Source organism: Etheostoma cragini, chromosome 20, assembly GCF_013103735.1.
Source record: "Etheostoma cragini isolate CJK2018 chromosome 20, CSU_Ecrag_1.0, whole genome shotgun sequence".
Taxonomy (NCBI): domain Eukaryota; kingdom Metazoa; phylum Chordata; class Actinopteri; order Perciformes; family Percidae; genus Etheostoma; species Etheostoma cragini.
This window is the reverse complement of record NC_048426.1, coordinates 17,528,364-17,556,350: the sequence shown is the minus strand read 5'-3', so window position 1 is coordinate 17,556,350 and position 27,987 is coordinate 17,528,364. Positions and strand designations below refer to the sequence as shown.

Here is a 27,987-nt window from a genome sequence, read left to right as displayed (position 1 = left end):
GATTTCCTATTGAGGTTATGCGCCATATTGGCAGTCTCCTCCATCTCACTAGCGTCGAGCATGCATGTCTCTAACCGGTTATTGAGGAGATATCTGTAAATATTTACAGTCAACTGCGAGCAAAACTATGGAGGCCGTCAAAGCCTTTAACAATGAGGTTTGTTTGAAACCCTTGCAATATTCTGAACACACTGATAGTAGAAAATGTTGTCTTATTCACATTGCGGTAGCTAGTATGCTAACTTTAGCATCAAGTAGCAGGAGAGGAGGGTAGTCTTACATAAGGCCGCTGTATGCACAACAATACAGCGACAACGTTACATTATTTTGTGTCTAATTCATGTTGACTGTACTGACTATAGCTGTTAAGAGATTGTGTTTCTTAACACATCTCGTATTTGGTTGCCGGTCTATGAGCAAATATTTTCCTCAAACTGGTGCTAACGGTAACTAACTAGCTAGCTAACGTTAGACGGCTACAAGTTAGCAAAACCGCCTCTGTTGTGAGAACTTGGTGAGCTAATGCTAGCCAACTAGCTAAATGGACGTGTGTAAAATACTTCGCAATCACTGCATTTTTGCCATATGATTATTTCCGTGCAATTCTGGCCGAATTAGCGTTAGCTTCCTAGTGTAACGTAACTGTTGCACAGTATATAGCTAAACCGACCTTACTTGAGATAAGCTAGTACTATTGCACAGTTGGCTTCATAGCCAACGTTAGGTTAACTGTTCAAAGCTAGTCGCGCTAGCGCAACCATTTGTCGGCATTGACAAACATTATGCCTAAAGACTGTAATGTTCACGGTGGGAGGATCACTTAAATTTATGTGACGTACTGTTTTGCCCCAATGTAGCACAAGTAACTTATAATTTCACAATTAAGGTTTTCCGTCAGATCAGTTGATCATTTCACGGAGAAATAAACGAGATCAGCGACTTTGCTTTGTGCTGGAGCTTGTTGCAAGAAACAATCAGCTGTTACCCAAACGCATTGGCAGGGGAGTGCATGTATATCGTATATTCTCTTATATCTTATTATACTGTCTTTTAGCAGCGATAGAGACAGGGATGTTTACTGTTAACTGTATGGGACTCTTACACCATCTCAAAACGGACTGCCAAGTCTGATTGCGGGTTACGTTATTGGCCACCGCAGCGTGACGTCAGGTTGCGTTTGACTCTAGCTTGCAGACTAGAGGCATGCTGCTTTGGACCACTGCTTGTTCCCATAACTGTAACTTGTGTAAAGACTATTAACAGAATGTTTTACTAGTTACATGTAATAACAAAATATGTTCTCTGTTGTCTCATTTCATTTTACAGCTGTACTCATTGAACGAGTACAAGCCGCCGATCTCCAAGGCCAAGATGACCCAGATCACCAAGTCTGGAATCAAAGCTATAAAAGTAAGTATGTAGTGTTAAAGGATGAGGCAGGTAATGGGGAATAAAGAAATGCTCTCAAAGTTGTGTTGAGTTAAGAAAAATATATATGCAATAACCTTCCAGCTATGGCCATTATTTTTCTAGTTTTCATGTTTAAATCTGGGTAAAATGACCCAAGAGAAAAAACAGGTTCACAACGGTTTTCAACATGTAGTAAGAAGTTAAAGGTATCCATTTCTGTTGAGTAATTAATGAGAAGTAAGCAAAATGTTAAACAGATACTAACATTTTATTCCCAACAAAGAACACTTTGAAGTCACAAACTGCATTATCATGTGTCACAAGTTTTTTTTTTAAACAACATTCAAATAGCATCTAAATACTACCTTAGAAGGGCCAATTCGTGGTTGATGAAATAAAAAATACTAAACTCAAGCTAACATGGAAGCGAAGATAAACAAGCAAATTTAGACTTGGGGGGGTGATATCAATTATGTAACACTAAAATTATTATGCTAGTGGCGGCATGCCCTCATAGTACATTACAAGCTGCAAATCTTATAGCAATGATTTGAAACATTACAAATTATGTCAGCTCAGATAAACTCATCCACAGAACCGAGTGCATTGTTTTGATATAATTTTATCCTTGTAAATACTTGTGTACAGTATCTAGGAAATAATTCAGTTTTTTAAATAATGCAGCCTCGTAGGAGACTGTGAAGGGCTTGTTTAAGCGTATCAAGTTTTGATGAGTATTTCCTTTCACAAATACAGTACAAGTCAAACGTTTGGACACCTCTTTGTATGACCTAAAAAGAGTGCAAATGCATCAATTGTTGTTCAAGTACCTCTTTGTTTTATGTGAAACCTTGAGACAGAAACTCATGTCACGCCGGCATTTAGATGGTAGGTTTACAAGTACGGCAGATAGTGAGAAAGTATTTTTGGGTTAGTGGAAGGAATTTAGATCAGAGTCTAAACAAGCAAAGAAGCCAGACATGTAAGCATGATAAATATTAGTTTATGTACTAATGTACTATGTTTTTTATCAATACCCAACTTTCATATGGGACACCCATAATATGCTAGGGCTGCTCGATTATGGCGACAATCAGGCACAATTATTTTAGTAAATTTTAAGATCACGATTTTTTTACATTATTACTCGTTGACTTTGGACACCTAATGCATTTATTGAACAGTGGATTTTCTAGAACTTTAAATATAGTTCAATTGAAAAACGTCCAAAAAAAGAGAGAGAGAAAAGTTAAATAATAATAATAAACTATAATGCAAGACAAAATTAGTCCATCATTGTGAAACGGAATGCGACGCAATAGTTTTATCTCAATTATTTTGTTTTCATAATCTTTTTTTTTCTTTTCCATCAGACTAAGTAGATCTCTGAGCCGAGAGGCAAATACTTTTTACAGATCTTCCGTGGTTAGTGGGCAGTGCACAAGACAAGCACATGAATGCTGACAATTGGCTGAGGTTGAATACATTTCATGGTAAACCAATCAGAGGTAGAGATGGGCGGGTGTTCGAAAGCATGCATAGTCAGACACACAGAGGACAACACAGGCGAGCCAGTCAATGAGAGACGGGTATGGCGAGGCCAAATGAGGGCCTGTAAATATAAAAAAAAGTTCCAAAACATCTATTGTTATTTATATTGACCCACTATATCAGAAATAATATATACATACATGGCATTTGATTGTAGGCTAGTCTCACTTTGTCCCGGAGCAACATGGAAATTCTCTAGCTTTGTGTACATTGTTTCTGTTAATAGTGTATTTTATTAAGTGTCCAATTCATTATAATATTCAAATTAATCATAAACAATTGAACATGCACATGTATTTTAAATTCCGTTAAAGAGGGGTGGAGGTGGGGACATATTTGAGCATTTAAAAATGTACTTGAAAGTAATGCAATAGATACTTTCTGAAGTAACTAGCTACTTTTAGAATTTGTAACTGAGTAAATAATTTAGTACTTTTTGAAAGAACTAGTAACTATCTAATTAATTTTAAAAGTAACTTGCCCAACAATTGGTATCAGGGCATCCTGATGCAGGTGAAGGCTCGGATCACTCTGAAAAGCCTGGCATATTCACACGTGGGTTGGAACATCTAACATTTGGCACTTAAACCTGAAAACAAGCGGCCAAATGGATTTCAGCCATCAGTAGAGGTGTGATTATTCACTGATCTCACGGTTGGATTAGGATTATCATGTCTTCGATTTGATATCTCGATGCGTCAAATAAATGTTTCTATTAAAGCCGTATAGGCTATTTAACTTGACAAGCTTGCATTAAGTGCAATGCCCAAGCTGGAATATTAACTTTAGACTGGAATGAAAAGGTTTTTAAGGTAGCTAGCACAAAGGTATACCTGTTTAGGATTAGTCATATACCACCCTACTTTTAACCTGCCAATCTATTGGGCTGTAATGAAACAACAGACCCCAGACTCTTTAACCAAAAAGTATTGTTTACTGAACGATAACTTTACATAATACGATAAATGTACAAATAATATTTATCTGTTAGATTGAATAAAAAAAATTATATTACACACAACTTAGCCTTTACCCGTTTCTCTATCAGTTTCATCTTAAAACACTACAGCTACACAAACTTATTCCTCCTAACAGCAGTTTCTAAGTAAAACTTACTCAAACCCTATTAAAGGGGGCTGTTAGTCCAAGAAACACAGCTCAAAAAATGAATACCAGTCACCAGCTACGGCAAAGTCCTCTTCAGCAGGGAAACACGGCGCCTTCCTCTCTGGTCTTAATTCAGCGTCCTTCAAATCACCAACTCTCCGCTGTTAACTCCAGCATTAGCCAGGCACACTAGCAACGTTCGATCTAAACCACTGCTGTTAGACAAGAAAGGTGCCGTAGTGCACACCTCTTCAGCTTCGTTACTCCACTTAGATCGTTTTCCAAGCTAACTATTCTAGTGTCTCGATTCTAGTGTCTTGATGTTTCTCAGTGTTTTATTTCCTATTCTCGATTTGCGATTCTCTCCACTCTTCTCCTCATTTCTCCGCCCAGCCATTTTGCTCTGGCACGAATGCAAATTGTGACAAATGACGTCAGGTAAATGAGACTAGAGTCTATCATAGGTCTAGATGAAACGGGTTAGGCTACTGAGAATATTATTTTTCATTTGAATGTTTATGACACGGCCGGAAAATTAACGAGCGAAATCAATAATCAATTTATGGTTGGCCACTGCATCGATACAGCATCGTTCATTTCCGCATCGCAATGCATTGGTTATTTGAGTAAAAATAAACCCCTCTAGCCATCCGTCATTTTATTATATACGCCTGTGCTTTTCCTACTGTGACATGTAAAATCTCAATGAAGATTTCAAGGCCTGACAGCACAAGTCCAGCACACCAGTCCTTAGAATATCTCTTATTATTGGTTTCCTTGTCCTGTTTGTACTCTTGTTTCTAAAGGAACTGATGTGCTTTTGGTGTTACTGTGCCTTATGTTGCTTGTAAATAACACCCGTTTCCCCTTCCCTCAGCAGCTCTCCCAGCTCCCCCAAAGCACTGAAAGTGAAGCAGGAGGATGGGGTGGAGAGAGTTACAAAGAGATAAGAAAATCCCTAACCAGCTTAGGTAGGAGTATGGGTTGTTTCACAAGGAAGATGGAAGAAGATAATTTTAAAACCTGATTTGCTCGCACACACCCAGACAAGCGGGGGTTTTGCTTTTGCCACTGTGGGCTATACTCCCCTCTGGTTATCATGCATTGGTCAATGTTGGCTTTCAGCTCTGATTATGTTTGAAGGTGCAGTCTTGTTCATTCTTCTTCTTTTGTCTCATGACAAAATTTGTGTGGTGGTCTAATTGATGCAGCTTTCTTTCTTAAAGTCAGAACGTTTCCTGGGTCGCTGCATACGGCATACTGATGGAGCTTGAGCAATCATTAGTTATTGCTTGGGTTTACATTCAGGAGTTGTGAGGCTGCAAATAGACAAGTTGCCATTGCTGATTTAGAAAATGTTGACCCAAACTTTTGGGTTTGCTGTGCTGCTAATTCAGCATTAATCCTCCCCACAATCGATATCACATATATCCACTTTATTTTACATGGCATAGGCTTATGAGGGCAGACTGGTTTAAGATATTATATTTGAGGTTTCTTCATAAAACACACCTTGTGCAGAATTTTTAAGAATTAGGTAGTCATTAGGTAGTAGGTAATAGGTAGTCATTCAAGAGTAAGCCACCGCTAGTGTCACATTAAAATGACAGTATTTATTAACATGGTAATTTCACTCCCTAAGGGTTGTATGTTTCACAGTGCATAAACCCTGGATCTTTGTTTTGACGGAGTAGCAGTGATGCAGAGTTAATGTCTTCTGCACATAGTGTGGATATGTTTTTCATACTGGCATATATGTTGTGAAAGGACTGGAAGATGTGAAATCTGCTGATCTGGTTTTGGTATATAAGACACAATTTAGGTGCGGAATAAATTATGGCTGTCACAAAAAAAATCCTGTGTGAATGAATGAAAAGTCAATAATTTGAATGCAACCCATGTAGCCTAATCCTAAAGTACAATGTCGAACTGCTGTGGTTCCTGTTCACTACCTGTGGCTCCACTGCCTCACATGAGTGACAAGGAGGGCTGGGTGATAAACCAATTTTAAAATGAAAATGAGTCTTTTTCCCTAACATTGGGCGACGCTCCCCTCTGGGCTCCCGTTGTTCCAAACAGGCTCATTCCCCCTCCGCACACAGCCTGTTTCAGTCGTTTCATTACTTACTTAATCGTAATCTCTGCCAAAATGACCGGCAGCTCGCGGTGCTCTGTACCCAACTAACAGTCACCTATTCTCGGATAACTGAACCATCAACCACCGCTGATTTGACGGAGCACCATGTAGAGCCCCGGAGCCGGTGTTGAGGAACTCCGTTGCGGGTTAACACATCTACTAAATGCCACTGGTACCCCCGAGCTGTGACGGAGGTCTGTAGCCGCTTAAACAACTAGCAATCGCTGCTCTGTAGCACGGAGCTCCTCTTCGACGTTTTTTATTTATTTTTTTACAGCTAGTTACTACAAAGGAGCTTGCTACAGGTATGCTACATTCTTGAGACAATGGACGTTAGCAACAGGTGAAAATAGGGGCACGGTTGCGAGACTAAAATCAAAGGGATTTGAACTTTTTGCTAGGAACAAGAAGTAAATGACCTGTATGTTTAAACAGCAAAACAATGGTAGGGAAAAAACTCAAACCAATTTATATTTCCACAAAATTGGCATGATTAATCATAATGGTATACATGCTGTGTGTGTGTGTGTGTGTGTGTCCCCATATGGACAAAATGAAGTTAAAACTGGTTTTGAACAATTTCTCTGTCATCTGCGGATTGACTTTGAAAAAATCGGGGGGGGGGGGGGGGGGGGGGGGGGGGGTTTAAATCTTAAATTGTATTTTTTGTGAAACAATCTAGTTTCCTAGTGACAAGCTAAAAGATGACTTTAGATTCTTAATAGAAGGCAAAGAAAAGTTAAACATTTCTCCAAAGTTGACATTTTTTGATGTCCTAAAAGGTCCTGGTAAATGGGTTTTATGGCTTCAAGCTATGGACCAGACCGACATTGTGTTATTGCCAAGGCTCCCTTTTGGAGAAATTATTACTCTGTATCATCAGAAAAAAAAAAGAAAATGCCATAAAGCTGTTGTGTAGCGGTTTAACGAAGACTTTAAAACCCAGTTTGGGGCTCATAAGATACCTGAATATTCAGTCAGTGTGGTAAATCCCTAATGATGGTGGGGACAGTTACTACTAATGGATAGCTAACGTTAAAGTGAGAGCCTGCTGCATATACATCAGTAGTAGCATCAGACTGTTGTCTATAAATCTCAGCCTAGAGAGTCTGCCAGAGTTGGTCAATGTGTGTGAGAGGGAGAAGGTCTGTGAGTGATAAGTGATCTACATTTGTGTCTTGCTTTCGTGCCTTCAAACTCTTTGTCCGCACAAGCTGTTGTACAGCACTGTTACCGTGTTTCCGTGAAAATCATGATGTTGCAGTCCAAAATACTTTTACGAATGGTGATCCGCAGTCGGAGATCATCCATTTTGTTTGCTAAAGACCGTACATTGGCGTGGTAAATGCTGTGTGATAGCCGATAAGGAGTTAGCCTTAGCCTAACGTTAGCTATCCTCTCTTCCTCCTACTTGTTTACTGTCTCAACCCGGCTTGTGTGCACTTCTGGTTGGTGGCGCTGTGTTGATAGAGGCAGGTCTTTTTCGGCCTCATCACTAATCAACCGCATTTTTACTCAGTGTTGTCTCAGACCAAAAGGGGGGATTTATTTTAACACCACTACTAAGGAGAGCCTGTACTTTTTTTTTTTTTTTTACATTTCTGAATGTGCATTTGTTAAGCACCCTTCAATTAAAATGTGACTGTGAACTAAAACCAGAAAGCAGATTTCAGTTTCTGTATTAATTAGCAAAGCATTTATCAGTAATATAGTTGAAATGGGGGAAATGGGGGAAAAAGGTTGATTAAAGGTTTGCGCCCAAGTTTTCCACCTGTGTGACATCTGTAATGGGCTCGTGAACGTTGTGGCAATGCGGTAACGTTAAGGGAGAATTAGCAAGCTAACATTAACCAACTAACACCAGCTGGCTTGCTGGTTCCACCGTGCTTTTATGCTGCATCGCTTACAGGGAATGAGATAAACAGCGGGCTGGGTTTAACGTTAGCGGTCCGTTGACCCTCTGCCGCCGGGTCTAACGTTAGCCGTCCACTGACCCGGATTGTGGGGACAAAATGTATTTGTTTCAAATCGGTAACATAGAGTGGCACATAACATGAAGTAACATGGCGTTTTATTTAGTTAAAGTTTTAGTCAGTAAATTTCTCTTCCATTTGCCCTACAAAAAATCCACTTGTCCCGGACAAGCCTTGATGCCGAGATTGCCAGACCTAAATGCACAGTGCTGTGTTTGAAATATAGTGTTGCCAAATGGCTTTTTATTGAGTTTCAATGTCAAAGTATGAGAGCTCATTTAGCATCAGTTGTTTTTTTCATAATTTAATATAGATTTAAAGGGACTCCTTGCTTGGTACTTGATAAATGTGGCATAATGTTACAATAAATGTTACAATAAAAACTGTCCCACAGTACCTTTAAAGATACGCTTTAATTTGATTTTATTAGGATCCCCTTTCGCTGATGCAGAACATCCTCTACTCTTCCTGGGGTCCACACAAACCATGAAACACTACAATAAACAGTAAGATGTTTTCAGACAAAAATAAGCAACCAACTTGATATAGAAATAAGAGCAGTATAACATTATATTTCCTCACAACTGTAAATATTCCTCTTAATATACTCTTAGAAATATTACACAAAATACATAAGCACTGAATATAGAAATGTTAAATCTTAAAGCATCTTTGTATACATATAAATATTCCCATACACAAAAAACAATTAGGAATTTTCAATTAATTAATGTTTCTAACAAAAGCCAGGAGTGGTGCTGAGAGTCTCTCCTTAACTTCCAACCAGGAGAGATTGACATGCATGTTGCACCTGACCATATATACCAATAGTCTAGATGTGATAAAACGAGAGTCTGCAGCACTTGTTTGGTAAGGTGTGGTGTTAGAAAAGCAGAGCACCTTTTTATAACAAATATATTCTTTCCCTACCTTACAAGAGAACATATATGCCCATTCCACAACATTTTACAATCTACAATAACGCCAAGAAGTTTTGTTTCCTCTGCTTGCTCAACAACTACATTATTTAGCATCAAATTCAGCTGAGGTCTAGAGCTCAAGGTATAATTTTTACCAAATACAATGCTTTTAGTCTTTGTCATGTTTAAAAATAATTTGTTGCTTGTAACCCATTCTAGGGCTATCTGCAACTCTTTGTTTATGGTTGCGGTTATTTCATTAATTGTAGGTGCACACATGCATATTGTTGTGACGAGTCAAAATGTCTGCTATGAAAAAGGCCTGTTTTGTCTTTGATCATATGACTGCTCAGCGCCATAGTGCAGGGAACAATGAGAGAGGGATGCTGCATTGCTGTAGTGAGTTAAAATGGGACAATGATGTGGTACAAAGCGGTATAATTTCCAACCTTGTGAACTGCTGCAGAGACCCACTTGCCAGGCTAGTTCAATCATTTAATGCCTACAATCCTACTCACACCTTTTGTCCACCTGCTTTCACCACAGCAAGCAAGTAACTTGAGCTCGTAAAATCTGTTCTCCCTGCACCTTTTGGGCCAGAAATATTACATCTTATTAGTGCATGATGACTGTGAACATCGCATACCACACATCTTTGGCCGAGGCATAGGCCTATTCAACAAGCATTACTTAAAACCATTCTCAATTTGGAAAATAGTTTGTTTAAAATTTTGAAAATGGACATAATGTATTTGGACATGCTTGTCATTTGTTCAGGGTATAAAAGTCATATGTTTTGTCCCAATATAGCAAGGTTTCATGGCCAAGTCCTTAAAGCCTGTCTCAGTTGGAAAATAAATGTACCTCAGAGTCCTTAGACACCTATAGTTCTCCCACACAGATGGTTGTTCAACACACACAAACGTTTTTTTACTTATTTTGCCTAATTAGAATATCTTCTCAAGACTCTTTTCCTATACACATTCAGAGGTCAAGTACTATTCGTTGAGCTGTTGATGAGGTTACAAAAAGCTCTTAGATTTGATCATGTCATGCCGGCTTGTCTGACAAAACTCTGAACTTAATTTACTGTTATCACAGTCCCCTGTGTAGCTTGGAAAAGGCGTTTATCTTTTTGCTCAGTTTTTTTCTTTGTTCAAGTCAGCACCTGTAGATGTAAAGTTTAATTAGTTACAAAGGATTTATGATTATTGTGTAGCAATACTTCTACCCGACTAACCAAGTAGTTATGTAGCAGGAGTTTTGCCAAGTTGTTTAAACCCAATGTCAGTAATCACTTTCAGAATACGGAGAATCCAACTTGGTTAAAGAGGGATCCCACCAGTGCCTGAAGTTATTTGGCCAGCTGTTACCTATGCTGCTGTCTAGATTACATTTTTTTCTCATCATAATAGTCACTTAAATGTACCTAACCAAAATATTGTATTAGATAGCCTATGTGTCTGTCTTTCTAATGGTATAAACATTGCTGAATGTGCTAATTTTCATAATTAGTTGAATATACTCAAAGATTAAGCCAAGTTCAGACCAAACATTAGCAACAAGTTGAAATTTGCAGCTTCTTGCTGCAAACTGATCTGCAGTGTAATGAAACCTGCCAGTTCACACCAATGCGACGAGACTATGTATCATCTCCATAGCAACCCTTCTTTGTACTTGCTTTGTACTTTTAGGCTTTTTTTTATACCTGAATATATCATTTGTTTAGTGTAAACATTAATAAAGTATGAATGTGGATAACTTTAGTGATAATGAGATGCTTGCTACAGTTAGTTAGTTAAGCTTTCATGTTTTGGCTGTAAACATTGGTCAGTATTAAATATTAGTTATTAGCTTACTGGGACCACTGATGCACCTTTTGTTGAGATGGGTCTACTTTCTACTTTCTAAGGCTTCTAAGGTTGCTTATGTTGTCATTGAGTTGTTGAGTCATTGCTCTCAGTCTCAGATTTCTTCAGTGACAACATTTCAGGATTTAGTAAGGCTTTGGCTTTTCCAGGAAGTTGGTAGCTGATACTTTCATTCCCAATATTATATTGTTAATGGTGTTTTGACACATCAGTTTCTCACTGTCAATGTTCACTGCAAGTATTACTGTAGACACACTCAGCTTAAATGGCAGAACAAGTGAGACGTTTCTATGGTTTCTAGGCTGGAAGGTTTTGTAAATATAATGGAAATAAAGTAAATCAAATATTAACTACAACATAGTCTGAAGGGTTAGGGAACTGTTATTTACTATATAAACACCAGTTTCTTTTTGATTTGAGTTTCCTGAATATTGGCAATGTTTTTGTTTGTCTGTTGTCCTTGAGTGTGCATAGATAAAAGCGTAACATTACTATTTCCAAAAGCTTCAGCTAAAGAGATCTGTGCAAAGAATTAAGATATGTTTTATGTGGAATGTATTTGACTGGTAGAGGGCTGTGACGATAACCGCATCACCTCGGTAAGAGAGAACCCATACCGTCACAGACCTACAATGGCAAAGGTTGGGAAAATGGTTTCCTTAAAACTGACTGAAAACGCATTTTTACTAATGCTGTTTTGTTTGCAAAAAAAAGCTTCTAAGAAAAGCAAAATGGCATGTGTAACTTTACTTACAAATGTAATATAGGTGCACAGTTGGTAAATTGCTTTGCAGCTTGACAGTGTGTTTGTAACAATGTACAGAACTACCTCTTAATTAGAGTGAGCTTTGATTATGAAGGTAATACCTCACCCTTTATGTGATTCTATGCATATATAATATGTTGCAAGCATGCCTGCAGGACAGACTTTTTATCCGTGGCATTTGAAGTTTGTTTACCTTAAAATACCATAATTCTCTGTATGGTTCCTAAGATAAAGAACCATACACTTTGTCAGTTTTTTCTCCTGTACTTTAACTCCATCTACTGGCTGATTGTAAATCTCAAGCTTTTAATTAAGAGGTTGCCACACAAGTCAACATCAATAGGCTAAAGACACTTTGTTTTATTTGTTTAAATCCAAATGTGTAGTGCTCCAGCCCTCCGAGTCAAAGGCCTTCCAGGTATAAATTTGCAAAAACAAAAGGGTTCTTACTGTTATAAGTGGAGGGTAAATGTGTAATCCTTTAGTTGGGCATATTAAGATGAAGCTTTAGCAAAGACTTTTCACATAGATGCATTCCGATTATCTAGCAGGCTAAATATCTGGACCTGTCAGGCAGTCCCAAGAGCCAACAGGACCACAAGACACGGGTTTAGTAGAAACGTGGGGGAGGGGTTGTCTGTAACAATAGGAACTTTTCTGTATGTGTTGCTTTTGCCACACAGACCAAAGTTGTTCTGTACCTAGAGAAAACAAGCTATGAGTAGTGTTGACATGTCCAAACAACATAAGAAAAGAATCCTTTTTCACGCATGGTATTATGTTCCATGTCACTTCTTGTGTGTTTTCATGATCAAACATAGTTTGGCGATCAGATGTACACATTAGGGATTCCTCTTTGTAAAACATATTGTAGTGTGTGACCTTATGTTGCAGGTCAGTCATGTAGTGTGAAAACCACAACTTTAAAACTCCGGATGACAAGGCAGCAAGTTGTGAAGTGTGACCACTACAGCAATCTGATAAGTTTGAAAGTTGTGAAGTGTGACCACTACAGCAATCTGATGAGTTTGAAAGTTGTGAAGTGTGACCACTACAGCAATCTGATGAGTTTGAAAGTTGTGAAGTGTGAACACTACAGCAATCTGACAACTTCGAAAGTTGTGTAGTGTGAACTTAACTTGACAACTTGGTCTTAGCTCACTGATGTTTTGGACACAGATTGAGTCACAAGAGCTCAGCAAACAAGGCAAACGATGGCTCAAGTTGACACATTGATTCTCAGTTCAGTTCAAGTTTATTGTCATATGCACCTTAGCAACATAGCACCTTAACATAAAAAACTTTAAAACAGCACAATAGACATAGTGACTAAGTTACTAAGTACGGGCCGCAGCCCTCCTTCCTGCTCTGCCATCACTCAGTAACTTTATTTCCTGTGTGTAAAAACTATCGCTATAACGTGATGTGTGCGTTGGGATACTCGGCAAACGTCTCCCTGATGGAAGGTGGGAGAAGAGGTTGTGTGCAGGATGACTAGAGTCCCGCATAATACCTCGTGCCTTCTTAGTACTACGTTTCCAGTGAATATGCTGCAGCAATTCTGCTGCTGACCATGTGTAGACATAGTGTTATGGCGATCACCTACATACTACATACTGGCTGTGATTGTCATTGTTATATTTACCTGTACATAGTAGGAACATATATTTCCTGACATTGACAGACCTTTTGGCTGTGCAAGCAAAATGTGTTGAGCCGTGACTTTTAGTAGTAAACAAGGCGCAGCGTGTTGTAGGCACCTAAATAAACCACATTCGATATTAATATGAACTACATGAATGTGTATTTTCCTTGCTTCATTTACTGTTGAGGCTGCAAGAAAACGTGATTTAGCAACAAAAAAGCGGCATAATAATTGGCTATGTTTGTGGTTATTAACTTAACAACCAGAAACCACTTGAACCAAACTTGAAGGTGCTTTGCTGGGTTTTTCTTTTCTTGTCACGGCTCGCAACAACATAATACTACGTCCCTACGTAAGGTCATCAATAAGCGAGGTAAAAATGATCTAATTCTGACAAATGATAATGAAAATGCACCCCATGCTTGCCAACCCTTTTCATTTCCCTACCCTTCTCCCTGCTGTTCTCCTGGGGTTTCAATTCACCAGAGTTTTACCCCACACATGATACAATTTCAAGTAAAAGTTATGTTCCTTTGCATTGCAAATAGAGTGAAAAGAAATATGTATCGAGAGGAGTATCTCATTTAATTTTGTAATACGGTGATATAATACTGTCACCTCAAAGGGAAACAAAAACAATACTGTGATATAAATTTTAGATCATATTGTCCACCCCTATAATGGTCCTACTACTAAAAAGTACACTGGCTGGCTGCGGTCTTTTTTGTCTTAAATTTTGGTCTTTTAGATATGTTTAATTAAATGGAGATACTTTACCTTTTTACTTGCTTACATGAACACAGGTGGATGCTGATTGTTTAATATCGGGCTACAATGACCAGGATAAAGGCCTTGCTTGAACAAGCCTCACTTAACAGTCTAGTTTTCTTCCTCATTTCATGAGGAATGTCCTTGAGACACCTTGCTAAGACCACAACTACCATTGTTACCTATGTTGGTGTTTAATTTAGTTTCCAACTTTAATATACATTGCTCTAGACTTGTAGACTTGCATCTTCTATACTATTTATTAACCATTTTTTTTAACACTTTGGCTGTGATTGTTTTTTTCTTACTGTTACACCCTCAAAAACGGACAATTTTGCTTTAGCATCGATTATGTCCTTTGCCAGCCTTTCTAAATGAGAATTAAACAGATTCTATTATGTAATGATATCACAGCTAATTTTATATTTCTTAAAGTTTTTAACACTGCAGTCACTGAAAATGTTTCCTTTCCTTTGCTTCTCTTTCAGTTCTACAAGCACGTTGTCCAGAGTGTAGAGAAGTTTGTTCAAAAGGTGAGTTACATTTTAAATAGAGGATTGTCAGCAAAGTGCAAAAACATTTTGGGAGTTAAAACACACTCAATGTACAAACTCTTTCAGGGCATTTTATTAGGTAGAATGATGATGAGGTGAATTCACTTAAAAGTTAGATTTCCCTAAACCAGTCACAAAGGACACACAAATAAAGGCAGGAAGATGATCCTGATAGTTTGTATGTTCATTGTGAAGGCAGTGTGCACACTTTTGCAAATTCCTTTTTTCTGACAATATCAGTTTACCAAATTGCTTGTGATTTACTTGAATTGTAGCACTGTAAATAAGTACATGTATCACTTAAGTAATGCATAAAAGGCTAGGCTGTAACTTCATAGATCGTTTCACTGTTATTAAAATGTCCTAACACCAGCTTTCTGTTTCTGTATCGACAGTGCAAACCCGAATACAAGGTCCCTGGGCTGTACGTCATCGACTCAATTGTCAGACAGTCGCGGCACCAGTTTGGCACAGAGAAGGATGTTTTTGCCCCACGCTTCAGCAAGAATATCATCCCAACGTTCCAGCACCTCTACCGCTGCCCTTCTGATGATAAGGTCAGACAGTTTTTAATAGGTTTCCTGTTCCTCTCTATGGACGGTCATGGTTTCATGAGAGCTGATATTAGGGCCCCTTGATACATGCCTCAGTTTCACAGGAACAAGGATTGGCAATGGGCTCACTTTATTGCAGTGTTGTGAGTGAGTAAGAGAGTGAATTGTCACTCAGTGTGGGTAGGGCAGTTTGTTTAGTCCCATATTATCATGGACAAATATGAGAAATTTAACATGTATTTAAAAAAAAAAAAAAGTTTCTGATAAAGCCGTTGTTTTTTATTAGTGATTTTTGCTTTCATGGTGTCTTCACATTTTACTATTATGTCACAGTTGCTTTTGTCATCCTTATCCGTTTCCAGAGTAAGATAGTGCGAGTCCTGAACCTGTGGCAGAAGAATGCGGTCTTCAAGAGTGACATCATCCAGCCTCTGTTGGACATGGCAGCAGGGATTGCCCCTCCCAGCATCACACCTGTAATGTCCAGTGCTGCTCCAGTCAATAACACTACACCTGGTCAGTCAAAGTACACACGCGTAGAGTGTAACACACATAACCATACACTCTAATAATGTGGCAAGATAATTTGTTCAACACAACTATGGAATGTCCTTATTTCATGGTTCATATTACAACACCTCTGTTTCTGCGTGTCCAGGCACCCCAGCTACTCCGGCTACCCCAGCTAACATAGTCCAGGGTCTGCCTGATTGGGCTTCCCAGATTACCAACACAGACACTGTGGCTGCTGTGGCACAGATCCTACAGAGTCCCCAGGGACAACAGGTTAGTAATCATGTCCACCTAGCATTTCAGTTCAGTTCAATTTTATTTATAGTGTCAAAACACAACAGGGGTTATCTCAGGACACTTTACAGAGTAGTTCTAGACCACACATTACAAAGACCCAACAGTTTCCTACAAGCAAGCATGTAGTGTGACAGTGGTGAGGAAAAACTTCCTTTTTACAGGCAGAAACCTCGGCACTGGCTCTTGGTGGACAGCCATCTGTCACTGCCATTTGGGATACAGATATAGAGAAATTTGATTAATAATAATTATTAAAACAATGAAACTCTATCTCTAGCCAGTGAAAGGCAAAGTAGGGCGGGTCTTTGCCAAGAAATGCGACTCGGGTGCGGTCTCCATGGTAACGTGGCTAAAAAATGTAGGCAAAATGTATCAAACCTGGCGAATATACAGCTTTATTTAAGAAAAGAATAAAACCAAATGGCGCTTAAAATGGATTGAGGAAAAGAGTGGAGAATGGAAGCCGTTCAGGACATACATTGCCACACAGTGCCACAGGGAGCCGGGTGCTTGCTTTTGCAGCATCTGTTCAAGGAAAATACTGTACGGCAGCAGCGGTACAAAAGTCGTCATTTGAACACATAGCTTCGGTCTGTTCACTCTGTCATACAAGTTTGTTACCGGCAACAACAGCTACCGCTGCACTTTCAATGAGTAACCTTGTTTGTGATGGAAATAAAAAATGTGTGTGTACATTCATTGTGGAACGTGATTTTTCATTCACGATGGCCCAGCCACTGTGTAAAAAGCTATCTGAAGACAAATCTGCTTGGACAAGGCTGTCTGTTTATAATCTGCATGGCAGTTAATTAACCAAACCTAGCCTTGTCCCGGACTTTAGACGACTTCTATTTGAGAAGCTAAAAAAGTTTACACCAAATTTACGTGAAGCAACTCATCTCAACATGGACAAAATCGTGTATCATGTAGAAAATCATGTATGTTCTTTGATTTTTTTTATGATGACCTGTTCAAAGTAAAATACAGCAAGTGTTGCTTCCATAATTATTCACTGTAAGATTTTAATTGTATTATTGTGATTTGTATTCTACATTGACTCTTACTTTAAAATATGGTTGGAAGAAGTGAAAACTGTTGTTATTATGTAAGACGATCTGTGACTGTTTTGCAAGCCAAGTTCACTTTCATGAGCGCATATTATCAGAGAAAAATATGGTTGATTCCCAGACGAGACCGAGACTTTCAAAAAGTGGTTTTGACACCACGACCAGTCTCAAGAACTACAACACCGGGTGCCACCTAGGAATGTAACGGTTAGAAAATGTAACCGCACGGTTATAGTGATCAAAATTATGACGTTTTTTTGTATTATTGCAGTATTTTTAAAAGTGTGTTAAATGCCTTTAGCAGCAATTTCTTTCCTGCACGTTCTCCCGACAGGATAACTATCAACTGTCTTTCAGCATTCTTATAATAGCCAAAAATGCTTATGCTTCAGACTTAGTACTCTTAGAGGGCGGGAAAAAGTCCTGAGCGCTGTCATCTTCTCCTTCCGCCATGATTCCAACTTCAAGAAACTCAGGTTGTAGGCTACGCAGTGCGCCTGCGCGGCAACTTCAGGAGACTGGGTTGAAGCTGGGAAGAATTAAACACACGATTTTTATACCGGGGTTATCCACCGTGATAATAATGATATTTTAAATGAAAACGGTAATTGTTATTGTCAACATTTTTACTGTGGCCAGCCAGGTAGATGAATCTGACTAATAGGAGAAGCCGAGAAAGGGAGAGGAAAAACTATTTGGTTATGGGTAACTTTAATTATCCTTAGTCTTTCTATATAAATAAGAGTCTTTATTTCCAGTAAAACAATACTAGTTTGTGTAGCTGTTGGCGTTAAAAGTGTCACATATGTGTGTTGCCACCTGTTGTAGCTGCAGCAGCTGGTACAGAGTCTACAAATGCAGCAGCAGAAGCCCCAGCCGTCCCTGCTGCAGGCCTTGGATGCTGGCCTGGTGGTGCAGTTGCAAGCTCTGACAGCTCAACTCACGGCGGCCGCGACTGCCAACAGCCTCAACCCCCTGGAGCAAAGGGTCTCCTCTTTTAATAAGGTAATATTGCAGTCAGCAATCAAATGTTTGTCATTCCTTCGTTCATCTGTGGCCTCTTAATGGGATTATGTTTTGGGTTCCTTGCAGAAGCTTCTGGGTCCTTTTGATTTTGGGAATGATTCTGAACGTGGTGAAGAATCCAAAAAGGACTCCTCATCATCTCAACTGTGAGTTAATTGTGTTTTATGATCAGGGTATTATTTCTCCAATAATAAAACTGACTTCATAGTGACCCTGAGTCCTTTCAACATGTCAGCCACCTTCACTGATTTTAATTGAGCTGCTGACTACTTCCAGGCCCATGGTGTCAGAGCCCATCAACAGCTCCATCTTCCATCAGCTGGCTGAGCAGCTACAACAGCAGAACCTGGAACAGTTTCAGAAGCAGCTCTTAGAGCACCAGCAGCACCAACAGAAGGTAGGTGCACACACAGTGTACACACACAGATTATTGTTTCTCAAAGAATGTTTTTTTCAGTACTGATGGAGGTTGATGTGGTTTAACAGATAACTATTTTGTTAGTCATACCAAGTCGTTAATGGACTGCATATCAACCATTGTACACACATTCATACACTGGTGTCCGAACCGCCATACCAGGTGCCAACTGCGCATAGTATAAACATTTACACACCGATGTTGCAGCATCAGGAGCATTTTGAGGTCAGTTTCTTTTCCAGGACACTTTAACATATAGAAAAGGTGCATGACTCGATGAGTTGAACCACTGACCTTCTGATTAGAATACAACTGCTCTACTCCCTAAAACACAGTTGCCCCAAAAAATACCTTTTTTAAGTTGCTTTACAAACAAAATAATGTCCGGGTGTGCAAATAGATGACTCAAATATCTACAGTCAGAGCAACTCGTTTAGTGTTACCTGCACATCCAGCAGGCTTAGTCTCATTTCGACACCACACTATGTCCCTGACATACCTTTCAGACCTGCAATTCAAATGTGAAAAAGAAATGGTTGTTTTCTCATCACAGTTATGGACAAATACGCCTAGAGTAGCCTATTTAGAAGTCTTGTTAATAAATGACACATAATAAGTACGTTGCTCTTTTTATTCCTCCAGGCAATGAGCATGGAAGGGCAGGACTCAATCTATGGGCAAGAGAACTCGACTGCTCAGAGCAGCAGCCAGCCACAGCTTCCTGAGCAAGATAACAAGGTGGATGACTCCATGGACAACCAACAGCAGGTATGTATGCCTGGCCATTGGGCAATTAACAAAACTAGTAAATCATACTGATTTATTCTTTGGTATTATTTATTTTTGTAAATGGGGGGCTGCACTAAGTGTGTTTGTTTTGATGGGATGGTAATTCCTGCCGTTTTCTACCTGACCTTGTATTTCTGTGTAGAGAGGAATTGAAATGACCCTGTGACCCTGTCTTTTAAGGACATGGATCTAGATGAGGGCCTGGACGGTATGGAGGAGGAGATCTTTGAGGCAGAGGAGAAGAAGAATGTAAGCACCCGCTCCAGAACACGCTCAAGGTCACGTTCTAGGTCAGTCCCACTTATTATGTTATTTTGTGACAAAATGTTCTAAACGCGCCTGGAATATTGCTGAAGTGTGTGGTGTGTAAGTTAAAGAATCTATAATTGTTTAACCTCGTCCTGACTGTTGCCCTGAAGGTCAAATGCAGTACTGTCTCAAGATAACTGGAAATGTAACCGGGTTGGCTCAGCTTGTAGAGCAGGCGCACATATACTGCACATAGATTTATGCCTTGACGCAAAAGTCCAGTGTTTGAGTCCTGCCTGTGACAATTTCCTGCATGTCTTCCCCCTTTCTTTTCCCTTTCTCACCTAGCTGTCCTTCCCATTAAAGATGAAGAACAAAAAATAATCTTAAAAAAAAAACTAGATAGCTGCAGAAATAACCAAAACATACTGATATTTCCAAACCTTGCTATATGTAAAGCAGCTTTTACTTTCTTACTTCATAAGACTCAAACATAATCACCCGTGTTTCCTCTATTGGCCTAAGAAATAAATGCATTCATACAAAAGCTCAGCGATTCATTCAACGCCATAATTAACAGAAGGGGAGACATTTGGATGGATTCTGAATTGCTGACACTAATCCTGGGTACCCATCTTAAATCGGGGCTGGTTGTATAGCTATTCTGTGCTGAAGATGTGTCTGAAACATTCATGTTTAGCTAAGAAATGCACTTAATACCTACTATACTTAATTGCTTAAAAGTCTTCACTTTGAATTGTTTATGGGTCTGGACAGACATGGATTTAAACTACAACTTGACTGGTTGGCAAAGGCATACAACTGCAAGGAGATAATTAAACATCACATTTATAACAGAAAATGATATGGGTACCAAATTTGAATTCTGTCTAGTTCAGTCAAAGGGTTTTCAAAGTCATAGAATGTGCATGGTTTAATTTTTATATAGAGGAGGCAGAGTGGCAATTATTTGCCTATACAAGCTTGTAATATTGTCAGTGCCATTCTGAACTTTGAAAACAACAAGTGTTGATGCTCAAAACACGAAAGTTAGTATGGAAAGAATTTGTTGTAAAGGTTTTGTTGTTTTCTGTCTGTAGGTCTCCCAAAAGGAGAAGGTCCAGGTCCCGGTCTGGGTCCCGGAAACGAAAACACCGCAAGCGATCCCGCTCACGCTCCCGAGACCGCAAGAGGAAGTCATCACGATCTTACTCAAGTGAAAGACGCGCCCGAGAACGAGAGAAGGAGCGGCAGAAGAAAGGACTGCCTCCCATACGATCCAAGACTCTAAGTGGTCAGTGGAAGTCATTACCAAAGTCATTGTTTTAGAGAATATGTTCATAGTTGTTTGCTGTCAGGGTTTTTCTGATGAGTAATACTTGTTTTCCCTTCTGTCCTTACCTAGTGTGCAGCACGACTCTGTGGGTGGGCCAGGTGGACAAAAAGGCCACTCAGCAAGACCTCACCAACCTATTTGAAGAGTTTGGCCAGATTGAGTCTATCAATGTGAGTAGACTTCTACCCGTCTAATTTAGTGTTCTCCAGTTCTTTGATGAGCCTCCATCGTATTATTTCTTTGTCATTACATATGCTACACATTTTTGTTTGTCTGTGTAGATGATCCCCCCCAGAGGCTGTGCCTACATCTGTATGGTCCACAGACAGGATGCGTACCGCGCCCGCCAGAAACTCAGCACTGGCTCTTTTAAGATTGGCTCAAAAATTATCAAGGTACACATTACCTTTATAACTTGATTGATTGTATTTCCTTTTTGCTTTCTTTGAATGTAAATTTACATTGACCTCTAATGATGAAACCTCAGACTTGGTTTGCAGGCACATGGATCCTTGTGTGCTCTCAAAAAGGACTTTGGAAAATGTTGTTTCTTGACCTTACTGTATGTTTGTGTGTCTGTTTGTTTGTGTGTGTATGTGTCTGATCCCATCCAGATTGCATGGGCTCTAAACAAGGGGGTAAAGCAGGAGTACAAGCAGTTTTGGGATGTGGACCTAGGCGTCACGTACATACCTTGGGAGAAGGTGAAGCTGGATGACCTGGATGACTTTGCTGAGGGAGGAATCATTGACCAGGAGACTGTTAATGATGGTGAAAAGAAAACACATCTGCTCATTAACTTCTTTCAAACAAACACTATCTCCTGACACATTTAACAATGCTTGTTTAGATTTAAGTAGAATACGTTGGCAGCTTTGTACATACATGATGAAAGCCTAACACAGATATCCAAACACTTCCAGTTCTTAGCATTTAATCATCTATGTGGATTTGTTTTCTACCCCATTGTCTCAGTTTGTTTTTTTATGGTAATGCCCCGAATCCTTTAAGAAATCCCACTGGGAACTCTCCATCCTCAATAAAAAATGAAGGCAATGATTAAGTTGAAAAAGTAAAGCTAAACTGTCCAAAATACGAAATGGATGATAGTTTATAACTTTGTTTCATCTGTCTGTTTCTGCAGAGTGGGAAGCAGCCAAGAATGTGGAGCCAGCCAAGGAAGTTACAAGTCAGCCAGTAAGCGCTGAGACTACAGCAGCATCGAACACCCAGACTGAGAGCTACAACCCACAGGTCACCATGATGCCTGTACAGGTACTGCTGAGGGTCTGTCTCAATCAGTGAATGGAATGTGAACAGTACAGTGCACAAAGGGCTCGCTGTTTTCATTATTTCCGCACACATTTTTGAATTGGATGACAATCTTTATTTGCAATAAGTAGGACTATCTCGATCTGTTAGACATTCAGAGAGCAGTGAGTGTTCTCAAAGACTTTGAAAGAGGCATGGGCAGCTACTGGAACATAGTCAGGGACTTGTGTACCATGTTACTTATCCATATGTGAATAAATTATCTATGTTTTAGATGCACACTCTCTCATATTTCTCTTATCCAGCTCCCAGTGGCCCAGGCTGTTCCCAGTGCAGTAGGTTTGGTGCCTCCTTCCTTCCCTGTTACCATGGGCATACCCCCACCAGGCTACGGCCCACCACCACCTTTTATAAGGGCTGGATTCAATGCCTCACAGCCTCCGCCAGGTAAAAAATGCAAACGGTCATATAAAGAATATATATTGGACCTACAGAAATTTACAAGCTTACACCAAAATATTTTCTGTTGTCAGGTTTTATGCAGGCAGCACAGACAGCAGCCATGGCCTCCGCAGCAGCTTGTGAGTATTTATGACATGCTTTATAACTAATGCATGCGAATAGCTTTAAAAATTGACAATGTGTCCTTTTAAGGCATTTAATTTGAATTTATTAGCTTGAATTCCATTTGTTGTTTTCTCCTGTACCTACCTATAGCTCTAGTGCAGTCTTCAGTGGCAACCAGCCAAGAAGCTGTCAAGGAATCACCATTCAGTGCCATGATTCCTCCGACCAGCACAATGCCGGGCGGCTTCATGGCCGGTGTGTTTAATCCAGTGGGAATCCAAACTCATCAAGCCAATGAGAAAACATCACAGTCTGCAGAGAGCATGGATGCTGCTGCAGAGCTTACACTGCAAGGTGAGGCAATGCTTCCTGCGTGTTCCTGCATGAAAGAGACTAATACATGTTTTTCTGGGGGATACTTTGATCACATCTTGTAGTGTATTAGAGTGTTTTTATTTGCGGTTATAAAGGTTACTTGTGTTCAACTGAGAATAATTTTAACTTTTATTTCTGTCATTTGTTGTTTTGTCCCCAGGCATGCAGAATGCAGTCCGCAGTGGGATGGGTCTCCTTGGTATGCACCCCACAGCTTCGCTCACCCACCAGCTGCATCATTCTGGTCTGACTGGGCAGAGAATGCCTGGCCTGCTCCCTCTGGATGTGCGACCTAACCTCCTGCAACCTGGGGCTGCCCGCTTCCCACTCCTCATGCAGCATGGGTCCATCCAGCAAGCTGCTGGCCTCCTTGAGAGTTCCCTCCAGGCTCAAGCTCGTGCCAGGACTCCCTTCTCTCAGCTTGACCCCTTTAACAGGCCCCCCAACCTTACCAATGAAAATGTATCCAAGACAGAAGATAAGTCTCCCTCTGGAGCTGACGAGGGCAAAGACCAGGACTACCGCTTCCCTCCAATGGAAAAGCCGAGCACAGGCCTGCTGAGGACCCCTCCACTAGAGCATAGGGAGCCCCTTGGAGGTGGCGGCGGAGCAGGAGGTGGTGGGGGGGGCAGGCCTCCCTTGCTCCAGACCCCAGGGGCTCAGCCAGCCAGAACCAGCCTAGTGGGACGTCTGCAGGCTCTTGCAGGATTTACTCCTGACAGCCGTTGGAACCAGACCAGAGGCGACTTTGATGAAAGGGATGCCATGCGAGGAGGCCTACAGACCTCAGGCGGTCCAAAAGGCTTCCAGGAGGAGCGGCCTACACCTGGGCAGAACTTCCCCAGCCGCTTTGAAAGCCATCCTGGGACAGTAGGAGGAGGAGGAGCAGCAGCAGCAGCTGCTGGAGTTTCAGGCAATACAGGAGCTGTTGGAGGGCCACAAGCCTGGAACCGAAGTGGTGGTGCCGCAGCCCCCTTTGACAGTGAACTACATCAAGACCTAGATGAGCGAAGACGCACATGGGACAGGCAAAGAGACAGAGATGAAAGAGATTTTGACTTTAGGAGGGAAATGAATGGCAACCGCCACAGCCGAGAGAGAGAGCGGGAACGCGAGAGGGAGAGAGACAGGGAGCGAGGCAGAGACCGCCCCAGAGAGCATGAACGCGACAGAGACCGCGACAAAGAGAGAGACCGCGAGAGGGAACGTGAACGTGGGTGCTGGACACCTCTTCTCCCTCTTCCTACACCTTTGCTTCCAACTCCACCTCTTAATCCCAATCTGACCCTGAACCACGGCAAACTGCTTGGACCACTCAAATTAAACCCCCAAATTCACCCACGATTCCAGTCCCCACTCTTGCCTCAAGCTCAAGCCAAACCCCCTCTCTTGGGTCTGAATCAGCCACTGCCTCAGGTTCAGAAGTCTCCACCTCAATCACAGAGCGAGGCAGCTGTGCCCAATCCCCAGTCAGAAACCCCAGCTCTGTCTGAGACACCTCTGGCACAGTCACCACCCTCAGCCCAATCATCTGACCTGTCATCTGACAACAATGGTCAGAGCTCATTGAATGAGGCTCCCACCCAGGCCGGGTCATCGCCACAACCTGAGACCCCTCCACAAACAGAATCACCATCTCAGTGCCCGTCCCCAGCCCAGTCCCCCTCCAACACCACCGCTTCTCCAGAAACTGAGGCCCCATACGAAGTCTCACCGCTGGTTAAGGCCTCATCCCAGGATTCACCTGTGGCCTTCACACAAGCTGACAGCCCCCCTGAAGAGACTCACTCTCTGGAGGAGCTGGAAAGCCCACTGAAGGATGAGGAAGAGTCACAAGAAAGTGCCGCCTCAACCCAACCCCAGTGGGTCAATGGATCTGGGATGGACAATAGCACTGTGGCTGAATCTACACCTGAGGCATCTCCTGAGCTCTCTCCTGAGCTCTCTCCTGAGCCCACTGAAGAACCCTCTCCTGAGTCTTTGCTCCCTGAAAGTGAACCGGAGCAGCTTGCTTCTCCTGAGGACGTAGACAATGAACAGAGTGAGCCCATGGAGGAAGCTGCGAGTCAGCCAGTGGTAGACACTGTCACAGACACTGAGGGGACATAATCATCACTCAGTAGGTAAAAGATCATTTTGTAAAGTTGTCTCTTCTTATCTGTACTCATTTCAGCAAACCACCACCACATGGGACATGGTGAATACTGGCTCACATCAGTTATTGTCTTATAACCAATAACAAATGATTTTATCTCATGATTTTATCTCTCACAAATACCAGTGTACTTAAATAGAAGGCTCAATAAGCTGATTTATCGATAGACAATTTTTTGTGTTTTTATTTCCTTTTTTAAGTTGTAATGCCACCCCACCCATTTTAATTAATCTAAACTCGGCGAATTTTATTGAATTGCCTACCAAAATGTTTCAATTGTATAAGGGGAAATGCGCTTTGACCTTCCTATGGAAGAGAGTAAAACATCCTGGCTGTTCAACAATGGATTGAATACAGTTTCCACAATACTTGAAAAAGGCAGTTGCTGGGCTCATTTCTGTCTCCTCTTCTTTTTAAATGCTGCTGCAAAGTTTTCAGTGAATGCTTTTGTGGTGTCCTGCAATGCTTTCTGTTTCTACACAGAAAAACTAACCTGCATACAGTGAGACCAGTACAACTGCTTCTAATTGGGGGAAAAAAAGGAACATATTTTAAATGAAAACATGAAAATGTTGTATCCCCAAAATAAATGTCTGTAATTTGTTTTTAATTATACAGTGAACACAAACATAAAATAACATGCCATGGGGAAGAAAAAGAACAGGGGATGTTTTCATGTTGGGTGCATATTGTTTTAGTTTGAAATAAACATGCTTTGTCTGTTTAAAAAAAAAAAAAAAAAACATGCTTTAGGACTGTTTTCTGACCCAGGACCAGTGGAAACTAAGACTGCTTTACAGACTCGTAAACATTGTGTGCTGTCACTTCAGTCGATTTGATGTTCTCGTAACTCAAGTTGCTGCTATACCATCCATCCGCAGAGCACTTTGTTGGATGCAACCAAGGAACTTGTAGTTTTTAGTTTCTGATGACTTCCGCCTGTACGTTTCCCTAAGCTTTTGCTGGGTGATTGTTGAGGATGGGATTGTGCCTTTTTGAATTGATTTGTTGTTCATGATGCTACCCAACACTACTGTGTGATGTACACCAGACTGTGCGTGCAACTCAGTTTCAGACAGCTCTATGAACACAATGCTACCTGCAAAGAATTGACTGGCCTACCGTTTGAATGGTAGCTGGTTGGGGTGTAACGGCACACACAAGACACAGTTCGGTATGTACCTTGTTTTGGGGTCATGGTTCGGTATGTTTTTTTTTGTGGTGCAACTAGGGAAAACGAAAGCAAAGCATTACATAACGTTTTTTTCTCCATTTATTTTAAAACGTATTATGATTCAACAGTGGCTCATTAAGGCATTCAAATACTGGCATTTTGTCAATAAGAAAATATAAATAACTAAAATAAATGATGAATCATAAAGGCTGTAATGCTCCATTAGAAGACTCTGACCTGTAATTCCTGAACTGGTCTGTTGCTTGCGTATTCTCTATGACACAGTACAGTTGCATATTTGCAACAATAAACACTCCATGGCGTTAGTTATTACATTGGCACAGCCCAAATAGGCAGTGGGGGGGTTGTCTGAGAGCTGTGGGGAGAAGGACTCGCCTTCCAGTGTATTCACAGACATACCCAACGCTACATGAGCAATGTCGGCAAAGTGTTTAACACAAATCAATCTCATTGAGCTTGATTAACCCAGCTAACTGGGCTTAGCTGACTAGCATGCTACATCTTATAGACAGCAACTGGTTCACTGCCAAAACTTTCCAGGTAAAGTTTGCACTCCACAATTTCTGTTCCGCATGTGCGAGTAGTAGACAGACTATTTTGACGTGTTTGGGTCACAAGACTTACTGAAGCAATGTTGCATACCGAACGTTCAGGACGAATACACATACCGTTACAGCCCTAGTAGTTGGCCGGTTTGTACAGCACTCAGAGAACAAGTCTATATACTCCATCGTTCTGTGCATGCTGGCCTAGAGCCATGTTTTAATCTTGTTTCCCTTTTGTCATTTCACACTTGTAGTGGTTTTCTGTTGAGACATACTACTAGAAATCCATAGTCTGCTGTTCTCTCAGACCAAATGTCTACTACAGGAGTTGTGATGTTGAATAAAAGTTGAAGGTGCATCAGATTTTTACCCTTCTTATTGTCATGAATCCTGACTCAGGCCGATCAGATGACTTCTTGCAAACACCAACACTGCTGCTTCAAACTGAGATAATAGACCCACAATTTGGACCAATGAAAAAGAGAGATTATGGGAAATGCATATCTAGTATACCCGGTTGTATACATATCCTTATTTCTGTTGGTAAGAATATAAATCCACTGTAGGCACAGATTTTGTTTTAGAGAGTTTTATGGTTCACTTACTTTTAGACAAGCATAGACCAGCATTCGGCGAGAAAAGCTCCCATTAGACCTAAGATGCTGAAAAAAAGGTTTATTTCACTGTCAAAACACAGCAACGTACCATGTCCCACACCTGATAATAAAGGTGTAGATGACTACCAAAACCCCTTAAGTCAAATAATCTGCTGAATCCAAGCAAAGGAACCAGGAACAGACTTTTATAAAAAAAAATTAAAAAAACTATGAAGTGGCCCTCTGGTGCTTACCTCAACAGACCAAAAGGGTAAGGAGGGAATATACAAGTTAGGGGTATATGGAGGAAGTAGAAGATGCTGGCCGCCGC

The 27,987-nt window shown here is 40.7% G+C and overlaps 1 protein-coding gene across 2 annotated transcripts; it reads left to right on the top strand.

Moving 5' to 3' along the window:
- scaf8 (SR-related CTD-associated factor 8) lies at positions 1-27,423 on the top strand. Of its 2 annotated transcripts, XM_034858120.1 has the most exons (21): positions 1-157; positions 1,327-1,410; positions 4,946-5,039; positions 14,637-14,681; positions 15,098-15,259; positions 15,619-15,772; positions 15,915-16,042; positions 17,962-18,138; positions 18,226-18,305; positions 18,436-18,556; positions 19,220-19,345; positions 19,547-19,656; positions 20,716-20,909; positions 21,021-21,121; positions 21,233-21,346; positions 21,566-21,722; positions 22,096-22,226; positions 22,529-22,670; positions 22,757-22,804; positions 22,941-23,144; positions 23,326-25,274. In XM_034858120.1, the coding sequence occupies exons 6-21, from the start codon at positions 15,697-15,699 to the stop codon at positions 25,272-25,274; spliced, it is 3,858 nt and encodes a 1,285-aa protein (XP_034714011.1). In that variant the 5' UTR covers positions 1-157; positions 1,327-1,410; positions 4,946-5,039; positions 14,637-14,681; positions 15,098-15,259; positions 15,619-15,696. The 2 variants fall into 2 exon arrangements, with proteins under 2 accessions (XP_034714011.1, XP_034714010.1); XM_034858119.1 differs by lacking the exon at positions 4,946-5,039 and having other exon boundaries at positions 128-157; positions 23,326-27,423.
- Positions 27,424-27,987: the final 564 nt, after the last annotated feature.

Excerpts from the sequence above, each read along its gene's own strand:
- scaf8 (XM_034858119.1), top strand. The coding sequence starts at position 128 with ATGGAGGCCGTCAAAGCCTTTAACAATGAG. Across the intron at positions 19,346-19,546 it reads CCATGGACAACCAACAGCAG|GACATGGATCTAGATGAGGG; the intron begins GTATGTATGCCT and ends CTGTCTTTTAAG. Across the intron at positions 22,227-22,528 it reads TCACCATGATGCCTGTACAG|CTCCCAGTGGCCCAGGCTGT; the intron begins GTACTGCTGAGG and ends TCTCTTATCCAG.